At 39.3% G+C, this 24,552-nt stretch overlaps 1 protein-coding gene across 1 annotated transcript in view; it reads right to left on the bottom strand.

The window, feature by feature from the left end:
• Positions 1-6,697: 6,697 nt before the first annotated feature.
• PGM5 (phosphoglucomutase 5) overlaps positions 6,698-24,552 on the bottom strand; it is a 69,640-nt gene continuing 51,785 nt past the window's right edge. Inside the window, exons 8-11 of the mRNA XM_066339926.1 lie at positions 24,167-24,302; positions 23,029-23,212; positions 19,575-19,709; positions 6,698-8,242 (exon numbers count right to left, since the gene is read on the bottom strand). Of these exons, the coding sequence (XP_066196023.1) occupies positions 8,153-8,242; positions 19,575-19,709; positions 23,029-23,212; positions 24,167-24,302 (545 nt within the window). The 3' untranslated portion in view covers positions 6,698-8,152. The remainder of the gene's footprint in view (positions 8,243-19,574; positions 19,710-23,028; positions 23,213-24,166; positions 24,303-24,552) is intronic.

A 24,552-nucleotide genomic window follows, 5' to 3' on the forward strand; every position in this document is an offset into this window, starting at 1 on the left:
TCAGTGATCCCTAACAGTAACATCACTTAGAATGAAACTGGTCTTTTGTGACTCAGAGTGGAGTTGGAGGGGATATGTAAAAGTGCTCAGTATTTCAAATTAGAATAAATCTCTATAGAAATAGAAACACTCAGGCTGTATCTAGTAGAAGCCACCATCTCTGGCAATAGGAGTTTCTGAAGCTGCAAGATAAATGAAGCATCATGGTGTTATCAGTCTAAACCTGTGCTCCATAAGGAGTTTCAGGAGAAAACTGTCATTTTTTGTTTTGTGATGTCAACTGACTTGGGAAACCTATTAACTGAGCTTTTGTTTGAAATTTGCAGATTATTTGTTGCAACTGATTATTTTTGTACTGCATACCTTTCAAGTGGTTTTATGTGGGGGTAAAAATAACTGCTATTTTACTAGTGAATTCATTAATAAATTTTGTATTTAAAACAGATGCCTTTTATTTGCTTATATGATATGAGGTGCCCATGATTCAGGATAAGGGCAGCATAAAATACACCACCTAGCTGCCAAACAGAGAGCTCTGGTTATGCTTACATCTCCTCAGGGGAAATTATCAATTGCAGGAGGAAAAATCATCCTTTGAGCCAATTCTACGAGCACTTGCTTCTGTCACAGCTCACTCAAGACTGTGGGAAGTGAAAAAGGGACCCTGTACCCTGTTTCTGACACAGTGTCTTCATAATTACACAACAAATTCTAGATAAAGAAGTGGCTTGGACTCGTCCTTCTTGTTACATGTATCCTTCCTCCCACTGAACAAATTTGCATCCAGGCCACTTTCATCTATAAATTCAGACGACAAGAAAAATTTCATGAGGGTTTGCTCAGATTTGAACTTGCAACATTTACTTTAGATGGAATTTTTGGGTTGGAAGATTTGGATTGGAAAAGATCATTTAGTCCAAGCCCTTGCAATAAGCAGGTACAGAGCACTGTCCAACCTGACCTTGAGTTTTTCCAGGAATGAGGCATGCATCACCTCTCTGGGCAACCTGTTCCTGGTTTTGCTACAGACCAGTGAGTCAGAAAAGCTATCACACTTTCCAGATGTTCACATACTGTAAGACTACAAGTTAAGAATTACAGCTGTACATGCAAACCATGGGGGTAAACTGTGGTTAAGGCCAGGGAACTGACAGCTGCATCAATTTTGTCTTCCAAAGAATTTCATCCTTTATGGGAAGAACACACAGTTCTTTAGTGGCTTTAAGTAGAAAGAAGAATAGAATGGAGTGGACAAGCTACAGAGGAAGAAAACCCCTTGCAAGGTAAGTTGGGGATGAGAAATGTAGTAAAGTACCCAGAGAGAGAAAAAAGAGTCCCTGAAAGAGACAGAAGATATAAATTTTTTTCAAAGTGACTGAGAAGCAGCACAGCACAGGGAACAATAAAAATCAGAGGAATACAACACGTTATTTCCAAAACAGCTGAAGAGAGGATCTGCTTGAGTGACCTTGTTACAGCCTTACCTCCTAGCATTAACATAGCCATCCTCCAAAATCTCTTGCTTCTTTACTCCAGAATCCCAGATTCTGAAGACAGCTGGCATTCCACAAGTATTAGTGCAGGTATCAATCACAGCAGATAAGACTGATCAACCAGGAGATATCTCACAGCAAAATGCTTGTTTTGTGTCCTGTGCATGTTTAGCTTAATTTTTTTTTTCCTGTGGAAATCTAACTTTTTCACTAGGTGATATTAAAGCCAGACCAAAAGAGTGGGAAATGGCTGGGGCTACAGCCCTGGGTCGTACTAAGAGCAAGTATTGCAGGAGTACCTGAAGTTTGCTCTTGGAGTGGTTTGCTATAGGAAAAGCATTCAGAGCATTTCCACATATATTTATAAACAACCAGGAAGTTTCTTCCTTTCTCCCAATTCCACAAGAGTGGAATTGTCCTGCCCAAGTGCCCACCGTCCTGCAGTGCCCCTTTTTAGCACCAGCCATTTGCAGGTGTTGTGAAGTCATAATGGATCCAGAAATGTGAAACTGAATGTAAATGCATCTTCAATCTGCTGTATGCAATGAAGTATTTGATGCAAAAAATTACTGAGATAGTGAGAACATTGAAGGTAATACATAATATTTTCATACAATCTGGTTTTAAGTTTCTCCTTTCAGCTAATGAGCTATTTGATTATGAACTTAATGCAAAATGGCATGGGCAGCAAGCTCAAAAACATCAACAATCTTAAGGCAGCAGAAGGTTTTAAACACTTTGCTCTTGATCGTACTTAATAGCATGAATTTATCTTTGCCAAGAGTAGCAGCTGGAAATTTTACATTAAAATAAATTTTCATTGGGCTGAAGGATACGAACTGGTCAAACTAAAGCTACAGAACAGAACAGATTCAGTGCATTGACAAACAACTTCCTGACACTGGTGACTGAGAAGCCAATCTTGGCACCCACAACACCAAACTAAATGTGTGGGCCTGTGAAGGTTTTTGCTGCAGGCATCATGTGATGGTGAATTCAGTAATTTGAGAGGAGGGAAAATAGCAAAGAGCAGAACCGAAGTTTGCAGAGCAGACTTTAACATCTCTGGAGCTGCTTGGAAGAGTCACACGGATTTTGGCCCTGGAGAAAAGATGAGTCCAGGACAGCTGCTTAATTTTCAAAGATCACCTCCTTTAAGCTCAGGAATAATACAACCTGATATGGAGTTCAAACAAAGGCAGCAAAAGACTTGAGTGGATGGCTCCTGACAAAACTCAGATATAAACAGGAAATGTATGATAAGTGGAAGCAAGGACAGCTGAATTAGGAGGAATGCAGAGCACAGTACAATCACAGAGGGATGTGATGAGGAAAGCCAAAGCACACCTGGAGTTGAATAAGGCGATACTGTGGTTGAAGACCAGCTGGAAATTAGGCTCCAAACAGCCACTTCCTTTTCCCCCATCCTCTCCAGTGAGAAAGGGACAAAAAAGCAGAAATTGTGGGTTGAGACAACAATTTACTGGAAAAATAGTAATAAGACAAGGGAAAAAACAGTAACAGAAACAATACTAGTAATAACAATGTATAAAAGAGGGCGATTAGAAGCCAAAAATGCTTATGAAAGTCCAACCATCCACTTGTTAACCATGGCCAGTGACATACAGCTTTTTCCTGAGACAAAGGAGAAAAACGGAGGGTGATACCACACCCCTTGGGGCCACATGGCTTTTCCAGACACATAGGAGAAAACAGTGGACACCACCACATCCACTGTGGGGTTTTCTGTCATCCACCTGAGACAATGAAAAACAAGGATGGACAAACTCCCAAGCCAGTCTTTACTGCTCTGCCCAGACCACACCAGCTGCACCACTCTGTTTGGCACTTTGCTTCCAACTGGAAAAAAGGGAACAAAAATGGCTGTTCTTCTGATGTCTAAAGTTTTAGCTTTCATGTTTTTCAGATTCTGTGCTGCCTAGGGGTGAAGTTCTGAGCCTCATATTAAGTGTTGGTGAGTTCTCTTCACAGAGTAAGGAGACAAAACAAATCCTTTTCCTGATGAAGACCAAGGACAACTTTCAGGCCCAAAAGCACAAACAAGGGTGGGCTGAAGGGAGGAACAAGAAGGATGGGACCTCACAACCTGAAGCTGTAATTGGAAAATTAAATCCCAATATTAAATGGACCACAACATAGGAAAGTGTAAGACCCTGTGACCAGTCAGCAATTTTGTGCCCATTTTTAGTCCACCTTGGGTGCCTGTCCTGCCCAAGGTGTATCCTGGAGGCCTTTCAATAAATACCTTTCAATATGTCCAGTCTCTGTTTCAGGTCAGCTTTCCCAAGGCATCACTTCTACTCTATTTTCTTCTACCCAAAGCTGGGCCCTACAGGGATGACAGGACTGGTATAGAATAAATCACCTGTACACATCCATAGAGCTCCAGCCTCCTTGCTCTTCCCATGCCCCCATCCCAGCAAATTCAAAAATAACACTGTACTGGCCAAAACTACGACAGATGAGAAATGTGAAGGGTAACGGGGAAAGTTTCTATAGCTACATCAGTTGAAAAAGGACACAGAAAAGCCTGAGGTGGTCAATGCCTTCTTTGCCTTCATCTTTACTGGTAAAAGCAGTCTCCAGGAATTGTAGGCCTTTGAGACTAAAGGAAAAACATGGAGCAAGGAAGACTTACCTTGGATATGGTCAAGTACTTGAAAAAAACAAGACATACACACATCCATGTAATGACTTAGGAGGGCATGCACAGAGCTGAAGAAGCTGAGTCGTGCTATTGCTAGCTACCCCCTGATGCCTTTGAAAGATTCCTGGTGGGTGACCAAGAGTAGACCCTGAGGTAGGAGAGCAAGTATCACTCCTGTCCTTAAGAGAAAGAAGATCTGGGGAGCTACAGGCTGGTCAGCCTCATTTTAGTTCTTGGGGAGGTGATGGAGGAGCCAATCATGGAAACCCTTGCCAAAGCCAAGGACAAAAAGGTCACTAGGATCAAGAAGGATTAATGAAAGGTAAAGTGTGCTAAACCAACCTGATGACCTTGTACAATACTAAAGTTCAACAAAGGGAAGTCCTGCCCTTGTGGATGAACAAACGCAGACACCAACACATGCTGGAGCCAGTGGGCTGGAAAACAGCCACACAGAGAAGGATCTGGGGGTCACAGGCTTAACAAAAAGTTGTCAACTCATCAGCAACTCACCTGCGCAGCAAAGACAGCAGTTGACATCCTGGGCTGCATCAGGAAAAACAGCAGCAGCAGCTGGAGGAAGCAGCTGGATCATTTCCCCTGGCTCAGCACTGGTAGAGTTAAGATACATCTGGAGTGCTGGGTCCAGGTCTGAGCTTCCCAAGCACAAAACAGACATGGACATTCCATCTCCAGCAAAGGGCCTCAACAAAAAAGGGACTGGAAAAACTGTCATATGATGACACACTGAGAGAGTTGGGAATGTTTAAGTCTGGAGAAGAGAAGTCTTTTGAAGTATCTTGTTGATTTATAGAAATACTTGAAAAAAAATAGCCTATGGACCTAGGCTCTTCTCAGTGACAGGACAAGAGGCAATGGACACAAAATGAACTACCTGAAATTCCATCTGAACACTCCAGAAGGTTTTTCTGCTGGGTTTTGGGGGTTGTTTTTGTTTGTTTGTTTGTTTGTTTGTTTTACTATGGGAGCAGTCAATCACAGTTTCCCCATAGAAGTTCCGGCATCTCATTCCTTGGAGATAATCCAAACCAACTGCGCATGGTCCTGGACAGCCTCCCCTACCTGACTCTGCTGTGAGATGGGACACAGACTAGGTGATTTTAGTCCTGATGGCCCCTTCCAACCTCAAGGATTCTGTGATCCTGTGGCTCAGCTGAGTAGTATATTGCCTTCCAAATTGTCTCTAAACGCAGAGATAATAGGAGGGTTTAGGAAACAGAATTACCCAAGTAAATTAGTGCAATCACAGCTGAATAATACAGGAATCTTGCAATTTCCAAACTTGAGGAGGCTGCTAATTAAACAACAGCAGAAAAGGGTGTGGGTCTCTGTCACAGTGCCTAGACAACGTGATAAGATGAACAGTATTAATAATAGTTTTCCCTCTGCCAAATGCACTATCTGGTTTTAGAAGCTCTGCATCTTTTTATAAGTTCACATAACCTGCTTTTTTCCATTCACCTCTCACATTAATAATTAAAAGACCTCAGGGAATGCAGCACACTCCATGAGACTGTGACTACAGTCCTCTCCACACACATCAGCTATAAAGAGCTGTACTTGAACCTTACAAAGTTTTATTAATCTTTTTGCAAAGAAAAGCAATTAACTGGTGGAAAATATAAGTTACATTTTACCAGTATCATTACTATTGGTACTACTGGTACTATTACTACCATCACAAAAAAAAGGAGGGTGAGTGGATTTGTGGTTAGGCTACTTCTGCAAGTCTGCTGTTTGACAGCTATTCAAAACCAAGACCAACAGCCCTTTTCTCCATTTCAGTACAAAGGCACAACTAATGTTTCTCGATGTAAGGACAAAGTCAATACAGAGATTTTAAAACATGACCTTTGTTTATGATGATTGCCTTTGTGAAAGCAGACTGCCATCTACTGCAGCTCTAGTTACAACTTTCTGATAGAAGTACATGTATGTTTCTTCAGTCTTCATCTGTTCTTGAGTCTTCCCACTACACCCTGAAAGACACCTGGCTTCAGTACATTTTACTTTTCAAACTGCATTCTCCCCATTCCAGAAAAGCTTGGCAAATGGGATACTCCATAGTATAAACAGACAGTTCACTATGTGATCAAAAATCATTTCATTGTCAGAGAATGCATAAGAGATTTAAGATATTTTAGTGGACTGACCTTGAGAACATTCTTTCACACAACCCAGTAATTCGAACTGCCACAATCCAGAATGTGTCTGAGCCTGACCATGTGGGATCTGCTAGTTAGGAGCTTACTGTCCTGCACCTAGATAAGTTTAGTCCCTAATAAATATAAAACATTAGGTAAAAAAGGTTTCTGTGGAGTTAAGTGCTCTTACATTATATAAAGTAAATGTCCAAAAAGTGTTAGAATGTCATGGTCATATAAAAGAAAAATCTTTATAAAAAGAACTAAAGTCTTAAAATATCTCTTGGTTTATGGAAACACTTAATAGTAAGGTAGGACATTAAGTGAGAACATTCGTACCTCATTTTTTTAGAGTCAATTAAGTAATAATGTAACTGTAATAAAGGCAATTTTATTAGGATGCTTGAAAGTGCAGGGTGTCTTGTCCACAATTACGTATTAAGACAGATATACAGCATTACTCTTTATTGTATGCTAAGTGCCATAGCCATTTTTTGACAGAAGTGTTGAAAGAAACTTAAACAATTTCCTCTGTTGCAATATTATATAAATGGTACTAAAATTTGACAACCACAATGAATTGAAATACACTGCAAAGAGGCAAGCTGCACGAAGCCACCTTGACGAATGATACAAGTGTCCACACCATTTCCAAGGAAGCAAAGCTTTCAAGCAAATCACATGCATAAAGTGTTGTGTTCTTTTTCAGAGCACAGTATTGTAGCTAGAACTGCTGTATCATTTCCCAAGCAGAAAAATGCTGATGTCCATATCCCCAACAGCCTTCTCAGACCTATGCCGGGAATGTCTCTTGCACTTCCCAAATTTCTATTGCATGATCCACTGTAACCAAGAACCTAACAGAAACCGCGTCCAGAGGGTGAATCAGACTAGTATTTCTATTCAATTGATTAGGGTTTGTTTAATTCCCTCTCACTCATTTACTTCGTGGTTAGTGGAGCATGAATATTCCAAAGACTTAAAAAATCTTCTGTAACTCCTTCCTAAAGAATTGCTGAACTTGCAGAGATTATCTTTCAAACACAGTAAGCACCAGTATCATCTCCTGACACAAGGAGCATTGTGGAAGACAGACAGATTCCATACCCGACATATTGCTGGAAGGACAAAATCAGCTCTACAGCACAAAGGCCTCCTTTTGGAGGAAAACAACCAAAGAGTCAAAAAATAAGGAAAATCTAAAGGCACAAGTCACATTGATATGTTTCAAAAGCAGGGGTAAAAAAGTATGGAATAACCCCATCTTTGGGAGCAAGTGTAAGTGTGTATACAACCCTGCTGTCAGCGTGCATTTGTGAGCAACAGGAGAGGCCTGAGAGGAGGCATGGAGCCAGGGGAGGAAATACACCCTTGTGCAGAGCTTAGCACATGGCCCCGTGACTCAGACATGCTCTGTAAACCTCTTCCGAAACCTACCAGAAGGTGACAAGAATCCCAAAACATACTCACTTTGCTTTGCAACTCTCCCCTTTCTCCCCCAACTGAAATTTCTCCAACTTTTGCCGTAGCATTCAAAACCAAGCAGTTGTCATTTTTGGCTACATTACTGACAACATTTGAACGTTAAGGCCTCTTTCTTTGGTTATACTGTTATCAGAAATTATTATTACTGCAGGTAAAACAAGTCAATACACTATTGCATTTGGAGATCAATGCAAATGATTATGCTTAATGTTATATTGAATTTTTCTTCCCACCTAACTTTTAAAATCATACAAGGCACAAATGGCTAACAAATTTTAACAAGGTTCTGTCTCTTCCTTGCTGTTCCTCTTTTGGCCCTGGTTTAACAATCTTCTGTGGCTTCAAGTGATGACAGTGGGTCCCTTTCGTCCTGTCCTCTCATGAATCTGAGATATTTTCAGTGCAATTGCTATTAGAGGACTCAGCACAGCCTAAAGATGAAGAAATACATTGAGTTACATAAAGCAGAAACATCAAAATACATCTTGCATTTATAAATCCTTCTTTTAACTGTACAATTATACAACAATAATAGTAATACAATCACCATTATGAAAATATAGAAATACAAATTATAATATCAAAACCAGACATAGCTGTAGTGTCTATTACTGTTACGCTTGACACAACAAAGTATCATGCTTACCACATGTTTTGTGAAGTGTTACAATGAGTATACCTAAGCTATGCACAAAAGAGAAAACAGTAAATAAACACTGTACTGATCACATCTCTGCGCAACAGGGTATGTGGAGCTCTTTGAAATCTGCAGTACAAAACAACCCAGAAATAACAGAAAAGAAAAAACTTGTTTCTATTCTGATGATGTGAAGCCACATAGATGATATTTTCTTCCAAACATACTCAATATGTGAAGCTTAGGGACAGAAGGTACTGTAACAACTACTTTAACGGAACTCACAGAAGTGTGTTTTGACTAATACCACATGCATTTGTATTGATAGGATATATTCCAACAGAACAGCATGAACCTTCAAGTTTCAGGCTACACACCAAATTAAACAGCCATTTACAGGCCTGGATGGGTGAGTACAGATGACAACTATGATAGTACCACATGAAAATCATGTAAAACACAATTTTTAAAAAAGCAGTTGGATCTTCTTTCAAGTTGGTTAAATTATTCACAAAGATAAAATGCCAGAATTGAGTTGTGTGTGAAGACTATACTAATTCATTGACCCCTAGAGACTCCCACAGCTGCCTCTTTCAAATAAACTAACTCCAGCTTCACATACACTAGGCTTGAGAATCAAATGATAATACTGGAGAGCTGAAATTTACAGATATCTTTTTTTATAAGCCCATATAATCAATAGTTTGAATCTGCTTCAGCCACTAAACAGTTTTTGACAGGTCTGACAGGATGAGATGTTTGCTTTATCTATGCAAACAGTCAGACAGTTAAATCAAAAGAGTGAGGAGACTAACTGTGCAAGCAGAGTCATGGAATAACACCACAAATGCCATTGGTGTCAAGTGAGTTTATGATTAAGCTCAGTTATGCACAAGTGTGAGCAGTCTGACATGTTATTGTTAAGAACGCTCCATATTTGTAGATATCTATCTACTGAATAATCACTGAAGCAGAACACAAGTCTATTAAAGTCAAACATACTTAGAGAAGATTAATATGTAGAGGACAAATTCACATCTGTGAGCAAATGCTGCAAAAGTAAATATTAAAATGTGCCAATTTATAAGGTCTGGATGAGACTAAAGCATTTGAAGTTCTCCAGCACCCTAAGAAACCTCTTCCTTATTTAATTTAAAAGCACAAGAAAAATTAAAATCAACTCTCCTGACCTGCTTTACTAGACCCTGTTTTTTAGGTGATAAATGCACTCTGAATTAAAACAAAACAAAACAAAACAAAACAAAACAAAAACAAACAAAAAAAAAGAAAAACACACATGCAACATTTTACACAATTCTGGAACAAAACACAGAATCAAATGAGTTTATGTGACATCCAATTACAAAAACAATTTAGCTTGCCAAATTATTCCAATTACTACTAAGTATTCTGCTTGCTGTAATCATGCTTTCTCAACAGAGAAAGTTCTTTTTAAATTGTCTTTCCACACTTCAATTTAATTTTTACACTTTCTCCATCTGAAATATGTAAAAAAAGGCAAAAGTGGATCATATTTGGAAAGGCAAGAACAGGACAGAATAACAAGAAACTAAGACTACATATGCTTTTTAAAAATTCCTTTACCTCTGCCATGAATAGTTTACATTTCAGTTGCCAGAGATAAATCTCAGACAACAATAGTTTATCGCTAATACTCCTCTAGAAAGACTTCTATATCTCAAGGAGATCTTTTTTAAAAGTATTCTTCTTTGGTTCTATCTACTTGAGAAATTGTAAAACTTTACTACTGACATTTCAACTCTAAGTGAAAATTGAAATTATTCAGTATGTTAAAGAGCTCATTTATCTCTTGGCAACTGCTTAGGACATACGGCATGTTACCCCTTAGATAAAATTTAAGAATTGAAAATTAACAGAAGTGACTTAATTAGAATCTTACTTTAGCAATCACAGATAGAAGTTATCTCTAAAAAACTAATTGGGAGGAATGATTAAGAGGAAATAAATCAAGCAAGCAGATATCTAACATCAGGCAAATACAGATTAAATGCTTTTTGTTTGGGAATAATCTGTACCAGAGCTGTCAGACACATATCATTCCTGCTTGGCTCATTAGCAATTTTTCTCTCTGTGATCTTGCAAGAACATTCCATACAACTTCCTCTCTTCTAATCAAGGTCTCAGATAAGATTTGCCCCATGATGCATCTGCTTTATTAAAAAGTTAGGGAGGGCTGAAATGTACCTGCTCACATGTTGAAAGTTCAGCATGTGCCTGTACATCCTGTAGAGCTTCTGCAGTAAGGGCTCAACACACAGCTCAGCACAGTGTGCCTGCTTTGGTCCTCCATTCCAAAAAAACCCAGATGTCTTTGGAAAGGCTTATGCTACAACCACCTGCTTTGAAAGATCTAAACTGTGTGGTTCATTGTAAAAAAAACTGAACTGACTCTGTAATATCCACAGCAGTGGTGGTGCTCAGTTGATTCAGTTGAGAAGAGCACCTTCCACAGAAAAAAAGTAAACTGACCTCTCTATTCTTGTGCATTGTCTGCCTGTTAATTCAAACAAAATTACAATAAAGGTCAAGAAGCCAGTTGTTTTGCCTCTGGCAATAGAGGAGGGCAGGCACGAGGGGTGAAATAAACAGAAGGAAAATGGAAACCAAGTGAAGCATAAAGACATCTATGTTTGCAAAAGATTAGGTTTTTTTCTAGTATATCCAAAGAGCTTTGAGGGGAGATCTGGTCTGATTAACTAATTTCCTTGATGCATGGAATATTTTATAATTAGTGTCCCATTATTTATTTCCTTTGCAGTCCCTGCTGATTTAAAATTTCTTCATTCTGCAGTGTGACTCTGGGAAGAATCTGAAGCTGAGTTACCTGAATAGCACAAACATGCTGCATTATCTAAGAGTGTATTCAAACAGATGTAAGCCTCCACATTTCATGTGTCCTCTAAGAAAATCATATGAATTTTAATAGCAAAACCAAAATTTTTATTATGGTTCAACTCCAGCCAGCAACAAGTACCCCACAGCTGCTCATTCACTCTCTTGCCCCTGGCAGATTGGTAGAGAATTGGAAAAATGTAAAACCTGTGGGCTAAGCACAGCTTAATAACTGAAATAAACTAAGATACAATAGCAAAATTAATAATAAAAGAAAAAAGATTGAGGAACAAAATCCAAATAAACTCCCACAAGTGATGCAAACATAATACAGCAGCCTACCACCCACTGACTGATGATCAGCCTGACCTGAGCAGCCATCACAGCTAACTCCCCCACAGTTAATACACCAAACATGATGTTCTGTGATAAAGCCCTTTGGATAGTTCGAGTCACCTGTCACAGCTATGGCCTCTCCCAGATTCTTATGGACCTCCTCACTGAGAGAGCACGGGAGACTGGAAAGTCCTTGACATGGGTTAACTTCTACTTAGCAACAGCTACAACATCAGTGTGTTATCAACATTATTCTCATACCAAATCCAAAACGGGACTGTACCACCTATTAAGAAGAAAATTACTTCTAGCCAGATGAAACCAGAATGATTTTATGCAATTTTTATGGAGTGTACTGCATGTTCTGTTAGTTAACCAGAGTTAAAAACTCCAACTCCTCAAAAGTAAACAGAGGCAATAATTGTATAGCAAACTACACAACACTTAGTGCTGTTTCAGTGCCTTGACAGAACCATATAGATTCATTTTACCCATGAACCATATAGGTTCCTTTCATTTTGTTCCAATTAAGTGATATAGAATGCATGACTTTTGGGTTGTTGATTTCAGTTCCCTGCTCTTGGATCATCTTGCACCATAAACAATAATTTTTAATAATTACACATATATATATAATCACATATAATGAAATTCTTTTATATACCAAACAAGATTCACCTGAAAATCAGGGGTTTCTTTCCCTCTGCTGCTCACTGTTCAAAACCTGTTTCAAAAATTCAGTGTTTGATGGTCAAGATGTATTTTTAACCTTTTTTTCTCTTTCCCTTGTAATTGGCTTGCCCTTTCCAATAAAAAAACAAAGAAGCAATTCCTGCCCCAAAATCTCTGCTTGGCTGCTGCAAATCTTATGATTCTGTATCTAGCTAGCACATTGTATACTAGTCTTCAGCAAAAGTAATCGCAGCATTTGTGATTCAATGCATCCTATTTAAAGAGTACCCAATATAGACTCCACACAACTGAGGGAATTGGTTGATGTAGTTGCACAGTCACTCTTTATGATATTTGAAGTCATGACAGTCAGGGCAAGTCCCACGTGACTGGAAAAAGAGAAAAACATTGTACCCACCTTTAAGAAGGATAGAAAGGAGGATCCTGAGAAATACTCACCTATCAACCTTACCTCTGCCTGGGAAGATCATGGAACAGATGCCCCTAAAGCCATGCATGTGTAGGACAGAGGGGATTCAGGCCAGACCACACAACTGCAGCAGTGGCTTTCTGCAATGGGGTGACTGCAGCAGTGGGCAAGGGAAGGGTTACAGATGTCATTTATCTGTCATTTTACTGTAAAGCCTTTGGTGCAGTGCCCCACAATATCCTTCTCTCTTGACTGGAGAGAGATGGATTCAGTGGGTGGGATTCAATGAGCAATTGGTTTGACAGTCATATCCACAGGGTTGTGGTCAACGGCTCAGAGTCCCAAAGGACTTCAGTGACAAATGGTGGCCCTCAGGGTCCATGATGGGACCAGTGTTATCAACACTTCAATAATGACATAGACAAAGGGATCAAGTGCACCCTTAGCAGATCTGCAGATGACACTGACCTGAGTGGTGCACTCGACACACCTGAAGGATGGGATGCCACCCAGAGGGACCTGGACAAGCTGGAAGAAGTGGGCCCATGGGAATCTCATGGAGTTTTTAAGACCAAATGCAAGGTGCTGCACCTGGGTTTGAGCAATCTCAAGTATCAACAAAGGCTGGGTATGGACAGATCAGAGCAGCCCTGCCCAGAAGGTGCTGGGGGATGGACACGCCCCAGCCATGGGCACTGACACCCAGGGAGCCAAACGTGTCCTGGGCTGCATCCAGAGCAGTGTGGGCAGCAGGGCCAGGGAGGGGATTGTGCCCCTCTGCTCTGCTCTGCTGAGAGCCCACCTGCAGGGCTGCATCAGCTCTGGGGCCCAGCACAGGAAGGACATGGAACTGCAGACAAGTCCAAAGGAGGGACACCAATCTGAACAGAAGGATGGAACATCTGCCCTGTGGGGAAAGGCTGATAGAACTAAATTTGTTCAGCCTGGCAAACAGAAGGCCTGGGGGGGACCTAAATACAGCCTTTCAGCACCTCAATGGAGCCTACAAGAAAGAGAGGAACATTTTATAGTGGAATGTAGTGACAGGGCAAGTGGGAATGGATTCAAACTGAAAGAGAGTAGCTTGGATTAGATACCAGGAAGAAATTCTTTACTGTGAGGCTGGTGAAGCACTGGAACAGATTGTCTCAAGAAATTGTAGATGCCCCATCCTCCATCTTCAAAATCAGGTATGGATGGAGCTCTGAGTAATCTGATCTAGTGAGAGATGCTCCTACCCACGGCAAGGGGGTTGGAACTAGATGATCTTTAAGTTCCCTTCCAACCCAAACCATTCTATGATTCTGATTCTATGACAACACCTATTTATTGCTGACAAAATTCACATAATAAATTATAACATACTGTAAACAGAGCTAATTAAGTAATTATCAGAATAATGGGGACTTCTGATCAATGATATTCTTCCCAGAACACTTATCTTGAAACAGTAGCACAACATTGCTGTTGAAGAATACACTGGATTTACAAGTACAACTGTAGTGGATAGCTTCTTTCTTTGTCTTTGTATATGAAACTTCCTATTTGAATCTTAGCCAAGTTCAGCAATACATCCATGTGGCTAAACAAAGGACAAGACATGTGTGGGGATGTACAAATATCAAATATTGAGGTCACCTAATAAAGTCAGGCTATAAATGAAATTAAAGGTCAACAAGGTCTTATTTTAGTACTTCACACCCATTGAACAGATCTCTACTTTTTACAACTGTATCAAATTTAGGAAAACTCATAACTCTGTTCACTTAGAAAAAGAGACATGTCAATGCATAAAGGTCCAATGCATATAAGATTTCAGAGAGAAACCTGTTGTTTGTTATAATGAACTGAGCTTTCTGAAATGCTAGCTGGATGCCTATTTGAACAGTATAATTTTTAAATATAAATCTTCCATGTAAAAACTATCTGGAAAGCACTATTCTCAGGAATGCCCAGTGATGAGGGGCATCACCTGTGACAAGCCACATCAATGGAGTGGCCTTTAATTCTAGAAAAGAACATTTCAACTTTAGAAAAGTGTTGGGCATTGTTTCCAAGACCTTGTTTTGCATCATCACTCTAAGTTACACAATATTCAAATGCATAGTACATTGAATTGAATTTGACTTGCTTGAATTGAAAACATTGAGTTGTTTTGATATACTTTGGAAAGAGTATGATGGTAATTTTTCTTTATTGTGGTTTTCACTGTTGATACTGGCTTACAGGAAGAACTGAACAGAATGAAGTAGCAACCTCTTCTCTCACAGGTGTCCATGAGGCTGCTCCTGCAAATTTCTTTAAATGGATCATTCAACAGCCAGAAGTCATGACTACTCATACTTATCCATGACCTCAAACATCTAATTGTTTGCATGTTTTACCACCTTCCCCTGAACTCTTCCGTTGTAGATGGGAAAGTTGTGTATGCTTCATTCTTGGTAGAAAGTATTACCAATTAATTGAAAGATGGTACTAAAATCTGATTTGAGTGACTCTTATGTTCATTAACACTTACAGTAAGCAACACATACTGGCTTACATATAAATTGGAACAAAAGGTCAAGGAGGTCCACTTCAACTCATGAAGTGCCATATTTAGTGTCCCAGAATAATATGTACATCTCAACATGCACATTGGAAAAGGTAGTTCAGATGTTTGTTTACTTGTGAAAGATTCAACATCAGAAGTTACATCATCAAAGACTACAGAAGCAAACTAATAAACCTGAACACTATGGTAAAGCTGGTTGATTAATTTTGGAAAAGGCTTTGTCTGAAAGGAAATGGATGGGGGGGCAAAAGGATGCTGGTATGAGGCAAAGTCAAGCTAATCATCATACTGATTCCACAAAATTGGACCTCCAACATGACTGAGTTATCTGTTAAGACTGAGACTTTTTTTTTGGAACAAAAAAAAAAAAAAAAAAAAAAAAAAAAAAAAAACAAAAAAAAAAAAACAAAAAATCCACAACGTATCAAGGTATTTTTGCCTTTCAGGTTTTGACAAAGGCAAAAAGCAGTGCATTATCTAAAAAGACACTAGAAAGAGGTGGTGCAGTAAACAGAACCAACTGAATATTTATTTAAGCAGGCAATCATCAAATAATCTTGTCTTGGTTTATGATATAAAAGGTATGGAAGGGAGCTTTTTTCCTGACCAGCTGTTTCAGAAAGAGTGCCATCATATAGAAACCACATATAGTTGTCTCCTCAATTACAAAGATCAGTTACAGAAAAATATGCATTTATCACCCAAAATGTAATAATTTTCTTAAATACCATAAGGTAACATGTAAGATACATACTCAACATACTTCTTTATTGTCAGTGTTTTTTCCATAACAAACCACTTATGCATATGCCATGTTCCTATTACTGACAACAAATATACAACAAAGTTCTTGAAACTTCAAATCTGTCACAGCTCTTTTTGATGTGTGCATGTCAGTATGAACTTTAAAGCAAACCAAAAAAAAAAAAAAAAAAAAAAGAAATTACAGTATCAGGAAAACTACAGCACCCCTTCCTAACAATGCTGTTTTCTGAAAAAGGAGGGTTTTATTCAGTCTCTTTTACACACTTCACTGAAGACTACCAAATGTTCTCCTGAGAAATATTTAGTTATTTTTACACATGAGGATCTCCTAAAATTTATGCACTGCCTTGAAGTCCACCATCTGCCTGTCGGATACAATCTATGACTTTGCTGTTTCTAAGGCACTCATGTTGTTAGCAAAGCATGCAGCCAGGGCAAGGAAAGAGAAGCAGTGGGAACTGTGCAATACTATGCAATGAGAAACCAAATAAAGAATTTATTGTATTAATTAAGATGAAACTTCTACATAGCCCAGACTTTGTGCACATGGCAGGAGATGAGGAGGGTTCTTACAGTACCATTTATTTCCTGAGGCAGTTGGGATATTAAAATGCCTGTCTGCACCATATAAATGCAGGAAAGTCCCTGTAGAAAGTTTCAAGGCAATGACGTTTCTACCCCTGGGATTATCTGCTCACTAGTGAATATCCTGATTAAACAGCCAGAAGTGCTGCAATCTGACAGGCTCCATTGCCAGGACAGAAAAAAATCCCTTCAGCCTTCTCTCTGCCCTTGGGAATAACAGACCCTTTTGGTATGCTGAATAAAAGACCAAATTCTGAAATCCTCAAGGGCAGACATAAACTCGACTGGCTGCTTAGGATCCCCTGAGGACCTTCCCCTGCACCCTGCCCAAGGCCCATTACAGCCTGTCCCAGGGGTGTTGACTCCTCCCTGAGCTAAGCTGTAGCTAGGAGTGCTTGTTTCCAGCCTTACCTCTGCTCTGCTGCCTGCATGGACCTCAGGCCCATCCTACAGGCAGCTTTTTTCCTAAAAGACTGCTCAGATACGTGCTGTATCTTGCCTCCAGTTTTGACTTTCACCCTGTCTCCTGATCAGGTCCACACTGTTACCTTGTCTCCAGCTTTGTCTCTGGTACCATCTCCTGCTGCCCCCACTGAATCCTGAATCTGGTCCATCACTTGTTGAGGGAGCCTGTTATCAGAGAGCTGCCCTGTCCTCACCTTCCTGCTGTAGGACTGTCCCCTGGACAAGGAGGGCACTGCCTGGGGTGCAGCAGGTCTGGATGCCTGGCTCCTCCTGCCTTCTGCAGCAGACCCATTCCCTGGACATGGTCTGTGTTGCTGGTGAGACTTCATGCACCTCTCGCAAGCAAATGCAAGCAGCACACAAAAGAAACGTAACAGCAAGGCAGCACATTCCCCATATTTCTGAGGACAACCACTGCTCCCTCAATCTAGTCTCTTCACAAGTAGAAAATTCCCTGAGAACATTTGTGTTTTCCACTAATTTAAAAGAATGAATGCTAAATACTGAACATTCACTGTAGGCTACCTTAGGAGGCACACAAGCCTAAATTTTGCCAGAGTGCTACTACTTCTCTCATAGAAAATAAAACTATCTGTTAATGCAGTAACAATTCCACTTCAAAATGTTCACACTCATCTGTAATGAAATACTTAAACATTTAGCCAGATAATCCTGTCAGTATATGCTCCATTGTTTTCTAGTATTTTTTGCTGGGGTTTGTCAGTCAAGAAACATGTTCAGATTACATATTTTGGCTACATATCACAAGGTTACTGTAAGTCTACTTCAAACCTCTAGAATCAATTCATAGTGTGTCTCTTATTGTGACTTATTCTCATTTCATCTGCATCTTATCTGCATAGTATGAAGAACCACATTTAAAATGGTCAGCACTGTGACAACTGATCAACACTTTGTGCTGTAACAAAATTTAATGTAACTGTGATGCATTGACCTTGGCTGGTTGTCAGCTGCCCACCAGGGCACCCTACTACCCCATCTCCATTCTGCACTGCCCATGGTGCCTCCAGAGTTGTTTCTCACAAATATCCCCTTTTTCCCTCCCTGCTGTTGTGGCACAGTGGGTTTATTACTCTGCTTACGGACAGTATCACAGAGGGCTACTGCTTTGGCCTGTGGTGGGTCCATCTATGAGCCAGCTGGAACTGCCTCTCTTTAACAAAGAAGCAGTTTCTAGCAACTTCTCACAGAAGCCACCCCTGCAGCCCTCCAGACACCAGAAGTCTACTATGTAAACCTAGTATAGTTAGAAGTTTACTATGTAAACCTAGCAAGTGCAAATAGGGTTGTAGCAGTGCTCCTTCCCAAGCAAACTATTTTAATGATCCTGCTAGCTGGGCAAGCCTAGATACACAGAAAAACAACAAAATTGCTAAAATATGATCCTTTACCCTGTTGGAGCTTTAAGATCTTAAATATTCTATCCAAGAAGGAACTGCATGTGCAAACTGCTACTTTAAAAAAAGGCAAATAAATTTAACAGATCATATCTGCAGGCATGGGATCTGCAACATTTCTGTGACACCTGAGGCACTTTTCATGACTGATACATGACTGTTTCATAGCATAAGAAGAAACTCACTAAGTTCATGGTCAGAATCTGATGAAACACCAAACACTTACCTAGGGTTCAAATTTGACAGCATATATGTTTTGGTAGACTTGCATTTGCATTCCAGTCACAGACACACAACTACATGAACTTAAAACTACAGACGTTTGATTTATTACAAGCCAAATGCTTAATTTCTTTTCCACAAAAATCCTTAGTCCTCTCTTGTATATTACAGCATAATGAACATTTACTGAGTAGAACCTGAGAATGTGAAGTGTGATTTATTTTATTAATTATATAATGCATCTGCTGGACAATCCCGCAACTTGTTCTAAACCTTCACTCTTCTTAGGAAAAAAATCTGGTTATGATATAAGATAATTCTTAGACTTTCTTTTACAAGGAATCCCTACATTGTTTAGACTCTGGTATCCCTATTTCCTAACTGTACACTGGTTGTGAGGAATCCTTGAGATGCCCTAACTAAGTAGCTCTCAGATAATCTGCTTGAAAAATGGTTATCTTATTTTTAAAAAATTGTTCCATAAATCAAACCACAACTCTGAAAATTCTGAAAGAAATTCAAACTAGAATGACTTCTCTTAACAGACTTGAAGTCATTGCCCAGCATTTAACATGAGGCATCTCAGCCCTCGACATTCCTGTTGTGTTAGATATTACACCAATATATGCTAAAACTGCTCGTCTTTCCTCCAAAGGTGACATTTACAAGACTAGGGAGATCACCTACAAACACAGTACATGGGTCAAAGCATTGAGTGTTGCTCCTGATTGAAGATGAAAACCTGCAGCCACTGCTATTACCAAGTGCTTTACTTAACTGACTTACTACAGTGCTGTTGCATTACCTGTGGTTCCTGATTGTGCTGGCTAGGATCCTTTTCATAACTCTCTGCATAGATCCTCAGAGTAGCTCTCACATGACTAGAAGCACTCATTCTGAAGATGAGTCTGGAAGCATCTGAAAAAACAATCCGCAGCCCCTAGGAAAGGAGAAGGAACAGCATGTATGTAAGGTGACAGTAGCTTTACAAACCACTGCTCCAAAATAAAAGTAAAGGGAAGAGTCATTTGGATGCCATTCTTCTTTCCCCACAACTTTGGACAACTCACTCATTACTCCTTCTTATCTGAAGACTACAAATTATGTTTCCTTCCACTCCCACATAGCAAATACTCTTACTGATGTTTTTATTTCTTTTACTTGCTTTTTTCTTGTTCTGCATGGCAGAGCACAAAATCAATGGCCTGAGAAATAAAGGAAAGTGGCCTAAGAAACAGTTACAGAATCCCTGGACCAAAAAACAGTTGTAAGTAGTGAATACAAAAGACAGGACTAGTTGCTACCCCTCAAATACCGTGCACCAATACATGACTGTAAGAACTTCAGTAAGCTTGTAGTACAATCTGGAAAACTTAAGATGCTTATCAGTTTCAAGTACATTACTTAATGCAGATTAACTGTGTGCATAATAAAAAGGATCAATTCATTAATTAACTAAAAACTTGCTCTTTGCTGCCATCGTCACTTTTTTTTTTCTTCTCTCCCCTTTTGTGCTGCATGTTTTTTTACAGACCACATTCTTTTATCCACAATTTCTATACAGGAAGATCATTAAGGCTAGAGAACTAAATTGCACATATAAACAGTGGCAGTGTTGCAAAATTCTATCAGCTGTGCAGTAATACACATTCTTTATGTGTATTATTCTTTATTCTAGTTCCCTTTACATAAATGGTACCCTTAGACTAAGTGCAACCTCTGATAAACCACTGAACTTTTTTCTTCCCCTTTGTCCTTCAAAGGTCTAGTGAATGAACTGAGATCCTTGCTACTTCTTTTTAAATGGCAGTAAACCGTTAAAAAATGAAAGAAGAGAATTTGAAGAAATGCATTTTATTTTTCCAGTTTTATCAGCAACTTGACATCACACTGATGTTATAAAAGCAGGGTGTCAATATTCTAAAGTACATGTAAAACCTAAGTAAAACCTTTGTTTCCCCAGATATATGCCAAAACATCTTCAGCACCATATAAAGCACTGAGACTGATAATCACAGAATCACAGAATGGTTTGTGTTGGAAAGGACTTCTAAAGGTCATCCAGTCCTGATGTCATCAAGTTATCCTGTTCACTGCAGTGGGCAGGGACATCTTCAATCAGATCTGGTTGCCCCGAGCCCCATCCAACTTGACCTTCAATGATCCCAAGGATGAGGCATCCACCATCTCTCCGGACAACCTCTTCAACCTCTCCCAGTGTCTCACTATTCCCATTGTAAAAAAAAAAAAATTCTTCCTTACATCTAGTCTAAATTTACTCTTTTAGTTTAAAGCCATTACCACTACTGCAACAGGCTCTGCTAAAAGAATTATCCTCATCTTTGTCACAAGCCCTCTTGAAGTACTGAAAGGTTACCATAAGGTCTCCCTGAAGCCTTTTGTCCTTTAGTATAAGGAACAGCTTGTACCTCTCATCTATATAATCCAAATTTTATACAAAAATGCCACTGATCCCATTGCTGGCTTGCTGGACCCTCAGGATTATTAGCAGCATTATTATGAACTGCAGTGTGCAAAAACACAGTACAGCTTTAAAAATTTGAACAGTTTTCATGAACAACAGAATGTTTCATTTGATTTTAAGTGTTAGTATTGCAGTGTGATAAACAATATTCATGGTTTCTATAGACAGAATTAATCAGAAGCAACAGTCTGTGTGTATTGTTTGCCACCCATTTTCTCGTTGCTTTGTTTGTTTTCTGAAGATGTTGTTTATTAACACTGAATAATTACCATGTAGCCAGCTTCTCAGCCATGAGACATTGCAGTTACACTGAATATAAATCTCTCTCCCCTGCATACCCAGGAACAAAACTTGGAACATGCTTCTGAATATCCTGAATACTTAGCTGAAAAATATGACAGTCTGAAAGAGGTACCTGCATTTAGAGGGTGAGCAAGCTATTCAAGGAAAATGGCAGCAGTGAACTGCTGTTTCATTTGCATAGATCAATATCCTCTCCAGTTTAGTGTGCTTGGAGAATCCCACTGAGTCTGCAGACATACAAAGCTAGGAATGTGTCCTTGCCAAAGGACAAACTGGTTGAACTGTACTCAGAATGAATAGGAGCTTCTCCCTATGAAAAGACATGCTTTCTGTTTTTTTCAGAGTCTGTCTGAAAACAAGCCAAGTCATGTTTCTCTGTTTTTGTTACATGGTGATATGACTAGCAATTATATTCCCATACAGAGTAAGTGCTTTAGATGAAAAAAATTAAGGGAAAGAAAAGTACAATGAAAATTCACAAGCTGCTTTTTAAAACTACAAAGGTCATGAGTCTGCCCTGCCTGTAATTTTCCACTAGGCTTGGATATGACAATATACTAATGTCTTGTTTCAGTAGTAATAACACAAAAAGAAAGTGGTTTAGTGGCAGATAGGCTGCTTGTATTTTCTGGATGCTATGATGAATAGAAACGACAAAGATTCTGAGCAGAAAGGCATGACAACGGTTTTAGTGGCTTGTCATATAATTTCCTAGGGTCTGTTTAGGTCAAAAAATTTAAAAAACAGAGCAACTAGGACCATAAAAACATAAACAGCATAAAATCAGGACAAACTTTAATGGGAGTCACAACTCATATTCAAGATACTTGAATATTAATTTACACCTCGTAAAAGTACATGGTTACTTTTGAGCACATCATGAATTTCCAAACACTGAAGGCACAGTTTGAAGTGCAGTTCCTGATAACCAAGGAATTTCAGGATAGACAGAGTGCAGAAGGAACCAGTAATTTGGGCTAGGGAAGTCAAATATGCCTGCATAGGCTACAACCTTCTAAAGTCTTCTGCACGCCACTGGCTACACTAGATACTGCATTTCAGTTATGTAAATCACAAAGAACAAGAAAAAACAGTTTCTTTTGTAATGTACAGCCAGTGGAGATTTCAGATAGAAAACAGAAAAAGGAAAGACCTTCTTTCTATAGGATATTTTCCAGTGGTCTGAAAAAGAATTTCTCCCTAAACATGCATTGCTCTCAACAGGGACTTCATCCCATCCTATGTTCACTGTGACACTATTGTCTCCAGTTATGTACGGCAAAGAAAACGAAAGGTGGATTATCTTATCCAGACTAGCTAATCTTAAGTAGGAAATGCAGTATCTGTCACAGCAAAGGAAACACCATCCCATAAATAAATGGACAGTCTTGCCAGCTGAACTTTAGAAACAATGCTGTTGGAGACAATATGACAGCTGCAAAACTTTGCTAATCCATCACTACAGCCATACCTGTCTTTTGGTCACAGTGCCATCCACAGGATCTATGTACTCAAAGCTGTCTGTTCTTTCCACACTGTAGATATTGTTACCCACAGCAAACTGCTGATGGCTGAATGATTTGTCAGTGATCAAGGCTTCCAGGTCTCTCATTATGAAATATGCTGTTCTGGGTTCCAGTGCTTCGTAATCAAACCTTGCACATACATTATAAAAAAAAAAAAAAAAAAAAAAAAATAGAACCAGAAAGTAAGTCCCCACAGCTGAGAAGACAGTTCTGCTTTCAGAGAACTCTATATACTCACAATTAGCAATTTGCTGCTTACTTCAAAAATCAGAAGTGTACCACTGAAATACTGATTGCAAATGAAACCAGCAACACATGCAAGTCCTGTGCCATCTAATCATCACACATGTGCTACCACAGTTCTACACTGGCCACCTGACTCTAAATCAACAGCAATCATCTAGAAAATGTAACTTCTAAAGTATCACAGAAAATACCACCAATATGCAGCTAGCTTTCAAAACTTAATGACACAATCAATGCACTGCTCAACATCCAAGTGAAATAGAGAAAACTTTGCTACAAATTTTGAGGAATAGCTTTGTGCAAAAGATTTTACAAATTGCAAACTCCTCTGGATTAAGTCTGGATTAAGAGAGAGGCAGAAGCCCAGATGAAAATGACAGCTAGAACTCACCAGATCGAGACCTCAATAAAAATAAGTACATGTTTGTATCTTTGGAGAAATTATCCTAAATTGAAAGCAGGCAAAGTTCTCACTGAAACCTGTCACATGGAGGCACTTACAGAAAAAAATGCAGGAGTAAATCTTGATGGGATTATGTTTCTTTTTCAACATCACGTAACAAGGACATCTGAATATTCCACAAGTAAGTAATTCAAATCTTTCTGCCATTCAATATTTAAAAATTCAATTACTCACATGCTAGCAATGACATATACATGTAGCTCCTTTCTCTGATACTTACTCCTCTGGAAAAACCTATCTATAAAACAGTAATAATCTGTGGCAGATTTTCATCTGTAGGCACAATGAATGCATCTGAGCACATCTAAACAAGCAATACCTGTAGCAGAATTCTCCTATCAGCTGCATCAGTCCCTTTTCCTCATTTTTCTCACCTGCAGTAGTAGTGGCGGCCAAATTTTGCCCAGTGATCCCTGACAATCTCCTCCACACTCTGCTTTCGAGCTGCTAGGATTGAAAGCCAAACCAGCACAGCCCACAGTCCATCTTTCTCTCGAAGGTGGTCAGACCCTAAAGAGACAGACATTGAGCACATTATTTGGTATAACTGCAAACCAGAAAACAAGGTAAGGAAGCTGGGCAAATGTCTCACAACCAGAACTGATGTTTAAAATGTGATCTATTCATGCATGAAAACCCCCATACTTGTAAAGTTAAGTTAAAATATGTACAAGTACTTGAATAGAAATGGTAGCAACATGAAAACATTTGTAGTCATTACTCCTGCTCACTGATACATACTGTTTTCACACCTCTGCTG

The sequence above is a fragment of the Sylvia atricapilla genome, chromosome Z, assembly GCF_009819655.1.
Source record: "Sylvia atricapilla isolate bSylAtr1 chromosome Z, bSylAtr1.pri, whole genome shotgun sequence".
NCBI classification, from domain to species: Eukaryota; Metazoa; Chordata; class Aves; order Passeriformes; family Sylviidae; genus Sylvia; species Sylvia atricapilla.